The sequence below is a fragment of the Myripristis murdjan genome, chromosome 17 (assembly GCF_902150065.1).
Source record: "Myripristis murdjan chromosome 17, fMyrMur1.1, whole genome shotgun sequence".
NCBI lineage: Eukaryota > Metazoa > Chordata > Actinopteri > Holocentriformes > Holocentridae > Myripristis > Myripristis murdjan.
In genome coordinates, this window is record NC_043996.1 from 2414075 (window position 1) to 2432102 (window position 18028).

Genomic DNA, 18028 nt, shown 5'->3' on the forward strand with positions numbered 1-18028 from the left:
GTGCTGGGTACTCGCTGGATGCTTGAAATGCTGTTAGCCTCATGCTATTGAAGTGGACAAGTGTTGCTTTCCCCAACTAAAATGGAAATACCAAGTGCACACTGATCATCATTCTGCTCAAATTCCTGTTTATAACTGTTAACATTGTTATCATCATCTGTAAAGATCCGTTAACTTCTGCACTTCCTGTATCATCTGAGCCAGAGGAGTAGCTACCAGCCACTGTTGTAACTGAAGACCAGCACAGAGAGCTTAGACTGCACAAGAAAACAGTTCTTTGTTTTTTTTTTTTTTTTTTTTTTTTTTAAATGGTCAACATCGTCATCATTAATGGTTATTTTAAGGAAGCCAGCTGGAGGGAAGCTGGTAGGAGGCTAACAGTTAGCGTTCCAGCACTCATATCCAACACTGATGATGATGGGAGGAAGAGAGCACTACTGCTGTCCTGTATATCATCAAGGGGTGAGAGAAATAATGTCACATTTTTCAAAATGGGTTAACTATCCCTTTAAGGTCAGGGTCATTGTTTGACCTGAAATCCATGTTATACTGAGGATAAGCGAACAATAAAAAATTGTTGCCAAATAAAGTCTTTCAAGTACTTCTGTGCCATTTCAGTTTTACAACAGGCCTAAGTGGACAGTTCAGTTCACTGGACATTGGAACACCATCTACTAACACAATGTCCACTCATCTGTAAACAGAGCCAAGCCTCATCTTTAGTCTGTGTGTGTGTGTGTGCGTTTGTGTGTGTCTGTGTGTGTGCACGCGCAAATGAATAGATGTGCCTCAGTGAATATGCATATGTGACAGTATGTACATGTATGTATAAAACAATGTCCACTCATCTGTACATAAAGAGGAGTGGACAGTCTTTATGCACATGCAAATGTGTGTATATATGAGTATTTGAGCAAATATGCATGTAACAGTGTATGTGTGTGCAGAATGTTGTGTGTGTCTGTATGTGAGTGTCTATGCCTTTGTGTAAGTCGTCACATAACCCCTTGGTTAACAATATAAGAATCCCTAGAGGAGTAGCAAATGTAGGCCACCTCGACTTGAGCATTTGAAAATAAAGTCAACCAACCCTAATACCAAACACACTAATACACTGCACTTAGTCCCCCATGGCATCCTCTCTGGCCTATTCTCTTCTGACTAGCATGGATGAAGACAGCTCTTTTCTTTTTTTTTTTACAACATTATCTTTGTGACATTTCTGCTTCATGTGATAACATACAGCAGAGAGTGGAGAGTGTCTGGAAAGATGTGAAAAAGACAAAGGCTGCAGGTTGTGAGCTGTTATATTTTGTAGTGTCACTCCCTGAGCAACCAAAACAATTAAAGGCATTTCGAAATGTGAATAATCTGGACAATTTATAAAATGAAACAACTACAAAAAACTGAACTGAACTGAACTATTTAAACAAGCAAGCACAGAACTGTGCTGCTATTCATATTTCCAGGGTAAAAATCCATCTTTTTTCATCTCTCCATATGAAACAACTTTCCCAACTGAAGACTAAACAAGCAATAACAATAAAATATGTTAGGCTATACGTCAGTGTTTTCCCCAGTGAGATCTCAAAACTGAAAGCAGTGTAATCTGTTCGTATAATCTTCAGTGCAGCAGTCCAGATTAATAGGGAAGAAAGACTCATAATATGAGACTTCCACTGAACGCTGTTGAACCAGTGGCCTACATTGCCTTCAAGTGGCTGTCCATTTCAAGCTGAATCTGAAGCCAGATTCACATACAACAGCTCACATACTCAGATACATGTATCTACATGCACCGACATAGCAATAATAATGGTAAGATGGTATTGAGGTCAGGAAGGAAACACTCTCATATTGGCAGTGGATGACACTACCACGTTGATATTGGATTTTTCTGTTTGTCAGAAGGTCTAACATCTCCATGTGCTTTTGTGCTAAGGGCCTTGAGTATGTTCATTAGGTCCTTATTGAATTGCCATATCTGAAATGCCTGTGGCAGTAACCTTTATAGCTCAGCTGGTGGACTGTAAAGGCAGCAGTGAAATACAAAATGAAACTTGTGCTGCTGTTGAACATAGCACTGTGAGAAAATGTATGTATACTTGCTGCAACTTGAGTTCTGTTGGTTTAATGGCACTCCACAGCAGATGGGTGGAGCTGGAAAATTATAGGGTTAACTATAATGGAGTTTTCACATTTGCCTAAGTCCAATTAGATCAAACTGTGGAGCGTTTATACACATGGTGCCGTTTCTTTGGGCAGGTGTGAAACCAGCCATAGTACTCAGGTGTGGGCCAAAACAATTTGACCGAAACCCTGTTGAGAGAGGATGGTCTCTCTCAGCACGGTTACAAACCAACACGGCAGTCATTCGTTTGCAGAGTGAACCCTGATTCCTAGATTCCAGCTGATCTAGATTCCACCCAACCACAGGAAGTGCCATGCAATTCCTCCTAACGCCGTAAGATCAGGTGCACATTATGGTCTCATAATTAATAACAGAAAGATGCAACTCTGTAGTGTTAGCAATTAGCAGTTAGCAACATAGGAACCAAATGAATTGAGGGTTGACATGGAACAACAAGGAAATACATTTTCCTCTTGATATTTAGCCCACATGAGCACTGCAATAACAAAGAAATGCTAAAGCTGCTGATGGCGCTCCACGCCCATGTTGGATACCCTAACCGATGAGCAGGCTGACGGCTCCTACGAGGATTTGGTTGATATGTTATGGTTTGTTTGAATTTTTTTGTTGTGCGAAACAAAACTAAGACAAATGGGTTATGCAACAAAGTATCAGCTGTTCCAGTGATTTGAACTTACAAACCTTGTGTCATAGTTGATAACTGAACATTGTAACATTGTCACCTTGTAAAAAAAAAAAAAAAAATGTTTTTTCAGCAAATCTTTTACTCACTATATTGTTCATGTGAAGTAGCCATTTCGAGTTAGTCTTGGATTTTTTTGAAATAAAACACTTGTATGGGGCTCTGGTAGAGAAGGGAAGAAAAGCTAGTCAACACGCCTACAAGCAGCTGGTGGGGCTTCACCGTGAGGAGGTACAATCTGCAATGGAAAACAAAATTCAGAAAAAGGAAGGTGAGTAGAGCCGAGGCGAGTAGAGCCTATACTATCCGACTAGGATGTAAATAACATGGAAGTATCCGGAATGACTGGTAAACATGAATAAATCCACATTTAATACTACTTTTATCATGCATGTTCTTTTAACCAGTAAATCAACTCTGGTTGTCAAAAACCTGAGCACATTTTAAGAAATAAGTGGTTTAACAGCGTTACCTTCAGATATAGACTCAAAAAAAAAAAAAAAGTAAAATCACCTTACTCTACTTTCCTGCTCACTTACTTTACTTTCCAACAGACATGAACACTTACAAGTCATACTGATGGGAATCTCTCTGACCTCGACCTTCCCATATGACATGAACACAGCATTGGGTTACTGCTGCCTCCACTTTTCACTTTCACTTTAAGATAGATTTTTCCATGTCACATTTCTGTGACTGTGACCCTGTGTCTTGAGGCCCAATCCCTGATGAAAAGCCTGAAATTGGCTGTTTATTGGCTGTTATTGGTTGTGGGCTTTTGGGGCACATACCATCTTCTGTACATGTGGTCAGAGGTTGAACTTTTTTTTGGCTATCAATGTGAGACTAGTAATGGTAGATTGGTAGGGTCAGCCTTTCTCTCACAAATGTTTCAAAAAAAACAGGCCCCATTCCCTGTTAAAGGCTAGTCATCAATGCCCCAACCCATCGAAGGATTCAGTTTGGTTCAGACATAATGTGTCATCACACAAATGTCTTTTTTTTTGGTGGGCAGAGCCAGAGCAGCACAGTCTGCTCTGGGAGTATACGCTGTCAGCAGCTGTTGGTCTGCTGGATAAGTTATATAAAGCTATAATGGTTCTAAATTTATTTGCTATAGACAGTAGCCTATTTTATGATAACAGTCAGTACTCTTGATTCCTGACAATACATGTCTCTCTGAGAAACAGATCCCTAGTCTCTGGAGGAGGGGAAATCATTCAGCAGAGAAATTACTTAATAACAATTTCAGGTTTATTTAAAGCTCAAGGGTTAGGTTAAGACAGAAATTCTTCCTGTAAATGATGGGTTGGGCTTAAAAAGTTGAACTCCAGTTTAGCTCTATCCATGTATTCCTCTTCATTCCCTGTGACAGCTTTATAGATACCGGTTATCTCAGCCTCAAGATAGAGGAACCATCAATGCAAAAAGCTGTACTCACAAACACATCCAGACCTATCAGCATGAGGGGGCTGTTCAGGCCGTCCTGGGTACTTTGATCACAAGTGCACAGTGCCAAATACAGGTGTGAACACACTCAAAACATTTTGAAGATGCATTTAGCTCCAGTCACTACAGCCACATTCAGAGGTGGCCTGGGATGCATTTGTCCACATGTTTTGTAGGGGGAACGCATATGAAGGACCGCCTTGTCAACTGTGTCATCTCTGTAAGCAGATGTACGTACCTTGTCCACAATATCTTCAAAATCCGAAAAAGTAAAATAAAAATTAAGAAAGAGTGCATGAAACCTGGTCTGCTGTGGAATTTAACAGAAGTAATGTAGTAATGGAAACGATGCATTATGTGCATATAAAGTGGGGAGGCATTATCCAAACACACTTGGTCTCCAGTGGTCAGTGGACATTTTTAAAGCCAGATGTGAACTATGATCCATTTAAACTGAATCTAGACACAATCTGGACATATCTGGATTAAAAAAACAGCAGGTCTAAGCAGGGCCAGAGTTCTTCCACTGCAGTGCCCACCAACCTGTGCTGCTCTGGATGGTCCTGACAGTGGTGGCAGAGGTGCGTGGTGGAGAAGATGGCAGCAGCAGCAGTGGCGTACCCCCCTCTCCCTCTTCCTCCCCGGCACAGCCCTGGTCAATGGCCCTTACGTAGCTGTGGCTCCGCATCCGAAAGCATCCTGGCATGGGCAGGGTGTCCATGGTGTCCATGCTGTCCATAGCAGCATCCATGGCCTGGGATTGCATCTCACTGTAGACCTGTTCACATACCTGCTCGATCTGTCCATTCACCTCCACCTCACTCACCTGTAGGAAGGAGGACAGGGAAGATTGAGGCAAGTGAATATACGAAGAGTAAAAAAGATCAGAAAGAGGTGCTGGCAGAGAGGGAAGAAGGGAGTGAAAAGAGGAAAGGGAGGAAGCCACAAAAAGCACTGGGATAGCGGAGGAATTCAACAAAATTACATACTAGTTGTCATGCAGAAAAAACACAGAAATAAAGGCGGTCTACTACTCTAATAGAGGCTGAAGTTGCAAGAAATTCTCTGGCTGTGTAGGTCAAGTGAAGACACATGCACTAAAAAGATGAAGCTCACACACCAGTATTTGAAGGTACAAAAGCTCTTGAAAATTAAACTGTCAGCAGAAAAAAAAATATCAAGAGACATTAAAGGCTCCCTCGAAGTTATTTCATGACCTTCATCTTTTTCAAAGCTCTTCCCGAAACAGTTCATGTCAGAAAGCGGTGTACAATTACCTTATCAAACATAATTTATCTCAAATGTGCATCAGCTTAATCAGGGCCTGGATAGGTTGTGCCAACCATTTGTAATTAGCTGCCACTCCGATTTTACCTGGTAAACCAGTGATTGACTTGTAAGACCTGTTTGAAATCACTGGAAGTGTTGTGAGGACACCTGCTGCACAGGTGAGGCTCATTTTAATTGAGATTCTCAACAGAGGAGGTCATCATGCATCACTGAACTGTTTCATGGAGAGTTTTGAAAAAGACAGAGGTCATGAAATCACTGGAGGGGGGCTTTAAAAGCCTCTTTGGAGCTGAGGGCAAAAAGTGACCACTGACATAGCATGTGCTGCTTTTGTAACGGCCTCTACTGATTATTGCTCAGCACCTCAATGGCACTTTCCCAGGCAACTATGCAGGCTCTTGGTTGATAGAATAGAATTGGGTAGTACTGGCAAGAGCCTTTGGTTCATGGCAAGCCAGTATTTCCAGGTGGAAGAGTTTGCTTGTGTTCATGAGGGCCTGATACACAACTAATGGAAAATATTTTATTTTGTCACAGGACTTATTTAACTTTTTTTTTTTTAACAGTCATGCAGATGATTAGGATTATCTGGCCTCATAGCTATAGGTAAATGTGCTAGCCTGGATCCAGCCCTTGTGAATCATCGCACCCACATTTTTTAATTACGTGGCATTTCCTAAGGTTTGAAACTGCTCTCATTGCCAGGGGTAGATTTAATTGGAATAGTGCAAGATGCCTGATTGGCCGGTTGATAGATTCTCTGATGACACCTTCACAGTGTTCGGTGAGAAGTAAACAAACATGGTGGCAGCCATGAGGAGTTATGAGTTACTGACAGTGAGCTGAATTTCTTCTATTCTCGAGAAATGTTACGGCATTGATACATTAAAATACAAACAATTTCCTGATCTAAGAGTTGTTGTTGTTGCAAGGATTCCTGATGACACAATCAATAAACCCACTATAATTGGTTTAATGTGTACCAACGGTCTTAGCCCATAGATGGGGCAAGCAGTGACTACAGTAAATCATTACTGATTTAGACATGACAAGAACCCTCTGATTTACAGAGTGATTAAAGGGGGAAGAAAGAGTTTGGCCATATGCTGACACCTCAACTGGATATTTGCCTGTGGAAGTGTCACCTGCAGAGGTAGAAGTAGTGGTATCCCACAGTCACTTTTCACACTTGCTGAAAGGGAATATGTAACCTCCTGAAAACATGCTGAAACACACAGGAGTCACTGCATCATAGTTTGAGACATGCAGCATCATGGTTTCTTTGATTTCCTTGTTTGTGACATGCAAGGGTAACAGAGAAAGGCTGCTGTGATCACAACGATCCATGGCGGAAAGGGACCTACAAATAACCTCTCACATTGCTGGAGTCATTTGTGTCAATTCAGCGGCTTTCAAAACTTGGTAATCAAAGAGCAAGGACGTCTCCAGCACTGGTGAGTGCCTCCAATTTTTCTCGACCAAATACATCTATTCTGCAGTTTAAAATCTCAATCTTTATTTTGTTTTTAGTTTTCCTCAGTTACATTAGATGAAATTCATATGTAGTGGTAATACAATGATGCATGCATGTTTTTCCTGTCATATCAACATCATCTATGTCTGGTAATGTTTATTATTATTATTATTATTTCATTTATTTTGCCCCCTTACTTTTCTGATAGTAATAGTCATCTGTTCACATTGATCAAAAGTACTGTATGAAATGGTCAGTAGTATGATTTTTTAGACACAATTCAAGAGTAGACTGACTTGATTGTTCAGTTCTTATTTTCTCGTATTTTGCCTTGGGAAGTCTTGGGGTGCCTTGTGGTGCAAATGAAAAGGCAATTGTTGAATTGTTGCTCAAAAGAATCTCTTTAAACTAGTTCCTAGTTCATAGGTAGAAGTTGGAAAGATTTCCATTCACCTGCTTCAACATTTTTAGATACAGACTAAACACAAAAATCACTGGAATGGTCATTTACGGTCAGTTTATGTTGCTGTATCAAACTGCTGCTGTAGTTACACTGTAGGTTTCTCCAAAAATGTAACTACACATAGGGCAACGCAAAACCACAAGATCTTTGATTGGTCCACTAGACTGCTATATACTTCTTCTTGGGGATTTGATGAGAAATATCCTAATACTACTTTATACTAATACTACTACATTACTTTGGACACAATGTGTCTGAGAGGTGACTGTTTGTTTTCACACAATGTAAAGGAAGTGCCTCCCTTTTTAACTTGTGTTTCATTATCATGGACTTCATAAAATCTTGATATTGCTATCTAGTGTTTCAGCCAATGGTTCAGAGTGTGCTCTGACTGGCCTGCCAGTTGTGTAATGACCTATAGTCATTGCTGAGGCCTGTGATAGGGAACATACTTCCCATTAATAATTCTATCTTTAATGCTTTCGGAGCGTAACAATGGGAAATGAAAGAGTAGTAGCATGGGAATCAGTAAATTGCCAACTGTGCAATTTTAAATGTGGAAATGTTTCTTATTTATGGATTAAAATGAGTTTAGCATCTGTATGGCGTCAATAATTTTTTTGTACAGTTTACAGCTAGCTATTAATCCAAGAAAGGGTTACACAGGAAGTGGAACAGCAGAAAACAAGAGTAACAAGAATAATAAGGTTCCAAGGGAATTTTTTTGTCCACATTAAAGGTTTTGCTATCACTACATATCATCTAGGAAATCAATATTGGCTTTTGGGAAGACCAGAATATTACCCTCTTACTTTTTTTTTCTTCTTCTAGCTGAAAACTACATACACCAATTATGTTTATGTATATTCATTGTTTCACAAGTTTACAATTATTGAGATGGCTGACAGAGGTGACGGAGGTGGCTGACAGAGGTGAATACACACTCCAAGGGGCAGCGACTGTTGAAGTTGGCAGGTATTGAAAAAAAAACCAAAAACAATATTCAGCCATGTGACACATGTTACATTTCTCTGGCCAATCTAGTTCTCACACCAGATGATGATGTGTATCACAGAAATATACATAATTCATTACATTTGCAGCCATATTTGCAGCTCATACTGTGCTGTACTTTCTATGATTCAATAAATATTAAATTAGTTTAAATTAGCTTTCAAAAATAACATTTTGAAGGCTTAACCAAAAGGGCCAAAAAAACAAACAAACAAACAAAAAAACAAGCACAGTTTAGAACAGATTATAACTGATAACAGATACTGAATATCATGAATTGTTATAAATGGTGATGTCTTTGTATTTCTTTGCATGCAAACTAGTAGCACTGGGCGATGTGAGCAAAGTCAAATATCACGATATCTGTTAATACCTTGATAACAACATAATGAAGATGTTGAAGGGATGGCTATTGGATCCTCCATAAGATATTTAAACACGAGATTTTTTTTATAAACAATGTTTAGTAATGTTGATGCGATAATCTAACAGTTAAAACAGTCTGAGTTCAGAAAACTGCATCCCTTTACTATGCAGCCTTTAAAACCAGGAAATATTTTATGCTATATCAAGGTATTACAATATCTAGCCTACATCACAATAGATAATATTGATATTTCGCCCATTACTACTAACTACATTAGTAGCACAAGTTTTCAGATATAAGCAGTGAATGGCCAAAGGAAGAGGTGCCACAGGAGGACAGAGAAAGGCATGGAGAGGGTAGAGGGTATATGAGCGGGAACAGTAAAGGACAGGTGATTTACAATGGTTTTACATGAGTGAACTCTTTGAAAGGGCAGTCACATCCATTTTAATTCATTTTCATGTTCATTTTTTTATGTGGGTTCTCTCTCCTCTCACACACACAAACACACACACACACACACAAGCACACACAGCACCGCCACTGTAACATTCTGTTTTTGTCCTTACCATTTTCCAATCACTGAGTTTAATTTTCACATTGACTCCATAATTGAAAGCAAATTTAAATTGAATGTATTCCAACTGGGAGACAAAGGCCTATTTAGGAATGTGGTAAGTTGCTTAATGGGGGATTTTATAGCTAGATCCATGCTGGGTAAGACATTAACACGGTTTATAAAGGGGATTCAATGAGTTAATGATTATTACAGATAGGTTCAATAGGATTAATACAAGAGGGGGTTCAAGGTGAGGTTAAGGTGGGACGAAGGGGGTTTGAGGGTTATGGCTCCAACATGCAGAGACCACAACCAACTGAAGTAACATGATTAGTAGTATATTGTAAGAGAATGTTTTGGGAGTATGGTTAAATTTGTGTGAGAGCCAATGAGCAGCATTTTCTTCTCGTGCAAGTGCTGAATCTGACTCCTGCAAGTCTTTTTGTCACTCTGGTTTTCAACTTCGACGACATCACAGCTCTACATTAGGATAATCAGCTTTATCCATAAAGGGCTGTCAACTCTGGAACACATTATCAGCTGAGATCAAATTAATTCCAGGTATAAAATTGTTTACAATGAAAGACAAGTGCTGGCTAAAAGCAAACCAGAGCTGTGTCCACTTACTGTTTTTTTCTCCCATTGCTGTTTTCGACAATCCAAGTATTTTGTTGTTTATTTTATTCCATTTCCATATCCATAGTATATTATGATTTTATGAGTATTGACTATTTATAATTATGAAATCTGTATATTTCTAATTCCGCTGCACATATAAAAACCCAACTAGGGACAAGAGTTGAAAATTACCTACAAACTTTATGTGCGGCACATTAGGTTTCATGCTCTGTATTGGAACTATGTTAAATGGCACCGTCTCTATCAAATGAAATTCAAATGACTGGGGCCAGGGTTTAACATGAGACAACAGAAGGTGAAAGAAAAGATGGGGAGAGAGGGCTAGATTCAAAGGCATACCAAGCTTAGGGTTGTTTTTACTAGGTGTTTTTGTTGTTGACAAGACAAACAACATTTGGTAAAGTCTGCCTTAAATCCATGTCTCAATCCCATTTTAGTATTGCTGATTTAGAGATGGTCACATAATTCCTCACCAGCCATGGAAAGTAGAGGATATACAAACAAAATAGTATGATCGGCCACTCCCTCCCATTTAAAATATGCATGTAGTGCATTGTTACTACAGCTCAAAAACATTTCTTTGTGTTACTGAATATTTTCTACTATCTTAAACTACATTGAAATTATCTGTTAAAACATTCATATTTTTATAAATAACTGAATGCAATCCTACATTTCTATTTATGAGGCATAATCAGCATGAAACACATTTTTATGTTAGCACTGAAAATTATTCTTAGTAAATATTTTGTATACATTAAGTTTTCTCATATATGTTTTAAGATATGGAATGAAATGGAAATGGCTGAGTGTTTTCACATTGCCGATTGGTTTGGAGCTTTTTATTCAAGGCGAAACATTGAAAAAAGGTCAAATCCATGTGGTCATGGCATGGATGAATCAGTGGAGTCTAACACATGACTCTCTTCCTTAGTATGGTCCTTATGGGCTGGACATGCCGGTAGTGGACTGCATATACAGCTGAGCTCAAAGAGTATTTGAAACCATTTTCAAACATTTAATAATGCATATGATCTTATGGCATAAGGAAACGCTATCATTATATCATGTCTTGAAGATCAAGTAGGCTTAATTTTATTGGCAAAAAATGGCCACCTCAAAATGCTAGCAAACAGGACCTCAAGTGAAAGCCAAGGTCTATTTTGCCTTGACTCTGACACTTGACAGTAAAGCACATGAAAATGATTTCAAACACAATCATGCCCGTCAATACTCCTTTGTGATGCCATGACAAAGCGGTTCGGCGGGGCCGATGGGCACGGTGATTGTCATCACGGGAGCAGTGTTGCCAACCAACCTGACTGATGGTGCTCATGGCCCTCATGTAGCTTTCATTGCGTGAGCGGTATTGGGGTGAGGACAGCAGCGATTTGGGGTCGAGGAGGGTTTTGGGGTCCAGGGTGTCCAGGCTTCTATTGATTGAAACCTCACTCACCGCACGCAGGTAGCTGTGGCTCCGGATCTGCAGCTTGGGGGAATGCTCCGTTGAAATCCTGACAAAGAGTTAACAGGGAAAAGAAAGTTCAACACAAGGTCATATCTAAGCAGCAATCAACACGTTCATCCATGGCAGACATCTCCAACTGTGTGCATATGCCGTGGAAGGAGAGAATACAAGTTTTCATTCCCGCCAAACATTACATCAGCTGATTTTGGGTAATGTGCTTCTGTTCTTCCAGAAGCACATTACCTGCTGATATGTTGCAGGATAAATCCTATTTGCTGAGTTACCAAATCCCATCTAGCAGAAACACAGAGCCACACTTCAGGCTGAGGCAACAATGTGACTTTGCACATTAGATGACATAACAACAAGGGACTGCATTGCCTCAAGTGGGCCAGACTTGAGGCAATGCAGACACTGAAGTCTTGCATGTCTGGAATCGCAGGACTAGAACCAACAAGATGGACAGCCTATGACAGTAAAGTCAACAACAAACACAGTCACAAGCAGCGCTAACGGGGTCAAAGCAGTTGTGGAAAAAACGATTTGGAGAAAATTTAAAATAACAGAAAATCTGTTTCGCATTTGTGACACCCCCTAGTGACGAAAACAAACATGCTTGGATACATGAGCTTAGTGAATGCTCCTGAACAAGTGCCTCAAATAACTCATGCACTCATGAGTTATGGCAGGTTTTGTAAAATTAGTCCTCAAAAGTTACAATACAATTTTTGGGGAAAATGTATTTCATATCAAATATCTAAAGAATACATTTTCTGGCTTGGTCCAGATATGCTGTGTACAAAATAAGAGGCCATGCTGAAAAATTTGTTGGGAGACAGACGAAACAAACTGTTTTGACAAAATGCAAAATAGTTGAATGTCTTCTCTCACACATGAATAGATTTGTCTGGACCCACAGAATATATATAATACATATACATATATTCTTTAATATGCCATAGGTTGTTTTTTTTAAAATTCTCTGAGTTTCAAATTTATCTCTCAAAACAAGCTTTTTAGAGATAGGCTGCTTATTGCATTTTATCCCATAAAATAACACACTGTTCATTTGGTGAAAGAGACAATAAGGAGCATTTTCAACTGTTCAGTGATGAAGCATGAAGTTTTGTTCTCAGGCCAAAACACAAATGACAAAGTGGAATTAGCTCGGATAATCCTAGCCTGGCACAGCCATATTCTGATTGGGTTACTGTGTACTCTTCAAGAAACACAGTCTCACTTTGGGTTTTCATTCAGCCAATCAGACCAACAAGCCATACTGTTCAGCAGAAGCTGAACAAAGAGCAGCTTCACTTTCACTATGATGGTGAAAGTGATGTGATATTGGTAAGCATACTGCTGGTGGGGCGTCTGAGCTTCATATCACTGACAATTTGTTTGCTTTAAATCAATCTGTTTTAAAGGTGCACTGTGCAGAATGGCCAAGGGTCTGTTTAAGTAAGCAGTGCTCAGACTCAAAATATGGAATAGACACATAATGTGATGGTTGAGTGTGCATGGTTCTCATCGTCATGTGTCAGTGATAGATTACGTGCTTATTCAATGTTCTCATCAGGCGAGTCTGAAGCAGATGTGGCAGACTCATAACAGGTGGTGGGCCACATTCATTCAAATTCATTCAAATGAGACCTTCACAGGGGCCAGATTATTTTTTGTTCATGTCAATATGACCCAAGTCGACGCATGGATATTTTAGGCTACTTTCTGATTTACAAATTAAATTTGTATATTTTTAAATTTTAAAATGATGAGAAATGAGAAGCTGCATGTTTGCTCATGAAAATAACACATAATGCACAATTACATAGAGCAGAAGAGAGGAATGCAACAAATACATAGTGGACAGGTTTGACATTTACCTCCCAGAGGAAAATAAAAGGACTGCTCTTTCCATCTTCCTTGCAAAATTCTACAGTCCATGTCAACCTTTTGCTTGTTTGACAGCATGTTTGCTAAACTAACAGAAGGCAGCACCAGTCAGTTGCTGGGGCACAACACTCAGAGAAACGTCTTATTTTTTCTTATTACACACAGTTGATAATAATTCAATGCAAATATTTCAGTTTCAAAAAATATTTTGACTTAAAAATGTTTTTTTCCCTCTTGGGTGCTGAATGTGATGTGCGTGTGGGCCACATTTGGCCCCAAGACCACATCTCTGACATCTCTGGGCTAAAGGGAAAGAATATTATTCAGTTCTTTCTAGCTCTCCGCTTGATGCCACCTCACCACACTAAGTGTGTCTGTTGGCCTAAATAAAGCTTGTCACAGAAAATGGTCGTTTTCTTGGAGAAGTTATCTATTCTTGTCTGTCTGTCTATCCAGTTTTCTCACTCTAACCTCCCCTGGCCCTTGGCATAATAGATGCTGTTGTCCTGGAGCAGAAATGCTGTACTGCAGCATGGCTAGCTGCTGTCAGCGGCTCCTCCAGTGTAGCAGCACCGTCTGTCCAGCAGAGACTGGCCATCCAGCAAGGAACCAAAAACAACACAAACCCACTTCACATCTCCCACACACTGCCTTATTTACAGTCTGATGGCTGACGGCTTGTCTGTGTGTGTGTGTGTGTGTGTGTGTGTGTGTATTTGTGAGTGTAAATATACATGCATATGTACATGTACCTTAATATGCATGTAAAATGTTACCATTTCTTTACTATTCCTTTCCTCTACAAAGCACCTTTGAATTGAACTGACCGAGCTGAATTGAATTTAACTGTGAGATAAGTTAAGGCGAGACAGAGGCACTAGAAAAGAGAAGCAAGGCAGACAGATACCTGAGCACGACCTCCATCCCTAAAATTTCCACTCCACTCTGATGGAAAAGTACTCTACATAGGTTTTGGACCAAAATAAAATCCCAAATAAATGTATTCTGAGCTAATTTTGTTGCACTGGAGAAATGCCAGAAGTCAAAGAGAATGAGTACTTTTTATGGCTGCTGTGGTTCCACTCTGCAATAATGAACAGAGAGTACTCCAGCCCCTGAACAGAGGTATGAAACCTTGACCACACAAGAGTGAAAGCTTACCATTTAAAATGTGAATTATAGCAATGATGTTTTAAATGGATTTTATCAACTCAATCCTCATTTTCTCTTGCCTGGTTTGGAGAGCCAGGTTTGAAAAAACAGAAACCAATTTGACAGTATTGTGTTCAGCTTGGCCCTGATTCTTCAAGTGCATTCAAGTTATGCTTTGCCACAGTCTGTTATCATTGCATGTAGGTGGGTTTTTTCAATCAAAATTATGGAAGAAGAAGAAGAAGAAGAAGAAGAAGAAGAAGAAGAAGAAGAAGAAGAAGAAGAAGAAGAGGAGAAACAACAACAATGACAAAAGTAACCCTTATTTAACCAGGTTAAATCTGGCTGTGATTAAAGGGATAGTTCACCCATTTAGAAAAAAATTGAGATTATTATTATTTGATATTATTATTTGATTTAAGTGATGTTAAACCTTCTTTGAGTGGATTAAGGCAGTTATTTTTAAGAATGTTAGCTGGGGGGAAGTCCACCTGAATGGCAGGAGGCTAACAGTTAGCATTTGGAGCATCCAGCCAGTATCCAGCACTCAGTAACAATGAGAGGAAGACAGTACCACTACTGTCCTACAGAACAGCTTGTTCTTAACCCAAGTTGAGAATGATGTAAAGGGGCTACTGCAAATATTAAAAAAAGGCTTTTTTTTATTTTTGGTATTTTCTTTTATCACAGGCATGTGTATTGAATGATGTTATTTTTCATACCTTGACATGTTTCGACGGCAAGGTTGTTCTCCTGTTTGATGACTGTTCATCAAACAGGAAAACAACCGATACCACCGCTGGATAAAGGAGGCGATTGAAATAAGAAAGCGGAGCCCGAGGACAATGAACAGGGACGAGGGAACGTACATGCTCCCCCATACCTGGAGTGCCGTCCTGGGGGGGTGGACTGACAGTGGGAGGCGTAACCCACCTGTCAAAAACTGACAGGTGGGTTGCACCTCCGTAACATCAGCTGATAAAAACACGTCACACAACTCCACCCGTGTGACCTTGTGATGAAGACAGAAGCTTGCTGTCGAAAGGTATGAAAAATAACATCTTTCAATACACATCTGTGATAAAAGAAAATACCAATAAACTTACCATAAGTGAAGACATAATGAATCTCATACAATTATTAAAAAAGGCTTTTTAAAACATTTCTTATTCATTTTTTCTATCACCATGCCCTTGGTGCGTTTCAAAATTTAACAATATGGGCTTTGCTTTTCACCATTCCCTGATTTATTATGGGTTCTATGCATTAGAGGCCAAGTAAGACTGTTTTCATAGTTTGTTTTCCTTGAATCTGTTTTTGCATAATGAATGCACGTTTTCCCCTTGTCACTGCTTATTAGTGTTAGGGCAATTTAACAGGCTGCAGCATCCCACCACCTATTATAATACAAGGTATATAATGTCCATGAAAAAAGAAGGAGGACAAAATAGGGCAGATATTGGTATGCCTGTCATCTGTCTTTAGAGGAATTAGATATCATAATATTGTGGTCTTAATTGAAATTCCTCATAGAGTACTGTATTTTATTTTTATTGCTGTTTCTTTCCTATGTGTGCAGTGTTTACTTAAAATGCAACTGATGCAAACTGCTATTGGGTCATCATAGCAACAATCAGTGATCAGGACTGATAGAAATGAATCAGAGAAAAACAATATTGCATTGGAAACAATGAACAGCTGTCAGGAAGTATTGCCATCCAGTCTGTCTTCATCCCATATGGGTTTCTGAAGGGTGATGTTAATATTTTCAGATTGAAGTTGCTGATAACTGAGATTTATTATCTTTAATTGATGGTGTTGCCATTTTTCTTCATGTTAGGGCAGCTTTGTATGACTGCTGTGTATTATTTATTTATTTTTAAATTTATTTTCACATTCATGTGATGCACAAATCTCTGTGTACTAAATACTACCAGAGATGCATTCTTGTCAGAGTGCTCCAGCATTTAGACCATTGTTGGATACTAAAACCCGCCACTAAAACAAACAATACAATTCATTAAAGGTTAGAGGAAACTCTGGGACACAGTGCAACGAGTGAGGAATCAATCTGAAAGAATCTTTATCTGGAAAAATTCATAATTAAAATATGCAAATGTCAAACGTTTCAAATTGTATAGGGACGTGGTTGGGGAAGGACCTCCAGACATGGAGAAATATAGTAGTAGTAGTGGTAATTTATTTTTCCAGGTGTCATGCACTAAAAGCTGGCCAGCCTGCATGGGCTTACAAGACACTAGAAACATAACAGATGAGAACAAGCACGCAGTGAGAGCCAAAGGACAAGTATAATCCACCTTCATTCATGTTAAACAATGTCCAAACCAAATATGCCCACAAGCTCATCAGACATCACAGCTCTAAAACAGAACTTTGCCACTTCTGAGGCACACACTGCGCCCTGAACTCTGAACACTTTCAAACATGAAGAGTCCTCATATGCTGTTGATGAGCATTTAACACAAACTGAGCTAGATGGAATACTTAGTCTGTGAACAGGAACTGAACTCTAGGACACATTGCTACAAAGAAATGAAGAATCACTTTAAAAGAATCTTAATTTATATATATAAAAAAACATAAATAAAATGTGCAAATGTAAAATGTTTCAGATTGTATACGGCTGTGGTAAAGATGCGATTTCTAAATGTCAAATATTTAATAAATAGCCAAAACCAGTGTACCCAGAAATAATACATCACCCAGTGCCAGACAAATTCACCATTCAGTGAATTCAGTGAAAATGGAAAATATCTCACTATATACAAGTGCAACCTAGAGAGATGCATCTGCATCCTCATTACCTAAGACAGTGCTACACTGTCTGCAGCAGTGTTTCCACAGCAACCTAGAGATTACAGTCATCAGTGCACACATTTTATACTAACACTGCATGAAGCAGATCAGCCGGTGTGACGTCTTCCTGCAGCTGCATACAAACTAAATGACAGCCAGGGAAGCTGCTTATCCAAGACACCTTCTCTCCCCACCAAGCACAGCAGAGGCTCCACATCATGCACATTACGTACACTGCTGAATCCAGCTTCCACCTTGCCATATAGAAATACAGTGAATTGTTGGGAAATTGGCCCAATGGTCAGGTGATGAGAGTGCTACATCAAAATGATCCATGTGTCCCTGGTAGATCCTCAGCTCCAGTGTTCTATGTAAAGGTTTGAACAGATGGTAATTGGCCAGTCCCATGCAAATCACTTCACTCCATGCGTGGGCACACGTTTTCTCTGCCTCTCAAGAAGGGGAATGTGAAGTCTGCAAATGTTTAAAGGGGGTCACCATAAAGATAACTAACAGTAGACAATCACATGTATAGCTCTATGAAACAACAGATTTGGAGGGGGGTTTTTGGAAGCTTGAATTTTTGGAAATTTGGAAGGACAAAAAAGAAAG

The 18028-nt window shown here is 39.4% G+C and overlaps 1 protein-coding gene across 3 annotated transcripts in view; it reads right to left on the reverse strand.

The window, feature by feature from the left end:
• The window catches only part of dlgap1a (discs, large (Drosophila) homolog-associated protein 1a), a 203148-nt gene that overhangs the window by 57621 nt on the left and 127499 nt on the right, over window positions 1-18028 (reverse strand). For 2 of the 3 annotated variants that reach the window (XR_003929703.1, XM_030074735.1), the window contains exons 5-6: window positions 11408-11603; window positions 4827-5109 (exon numbers count right to left, since the gene is read on the reverse strand). Coding sequence is in view for 1 of the 3 variants with exons in the window: in XM_030074735.1 (XP_029930595.1) it covers window positions 4827-5109; window positions 11408-11603 (479 nt within the window). In the remaining 2 variants the exon portion in view is untranslated. The remainder of the gene's footprint in view (window positions 1-4826; window positions 5110-11407; window positions 11604-18028) is intronic. The other variant, XR_003929704.1, reaches the window with a different exon arrangement.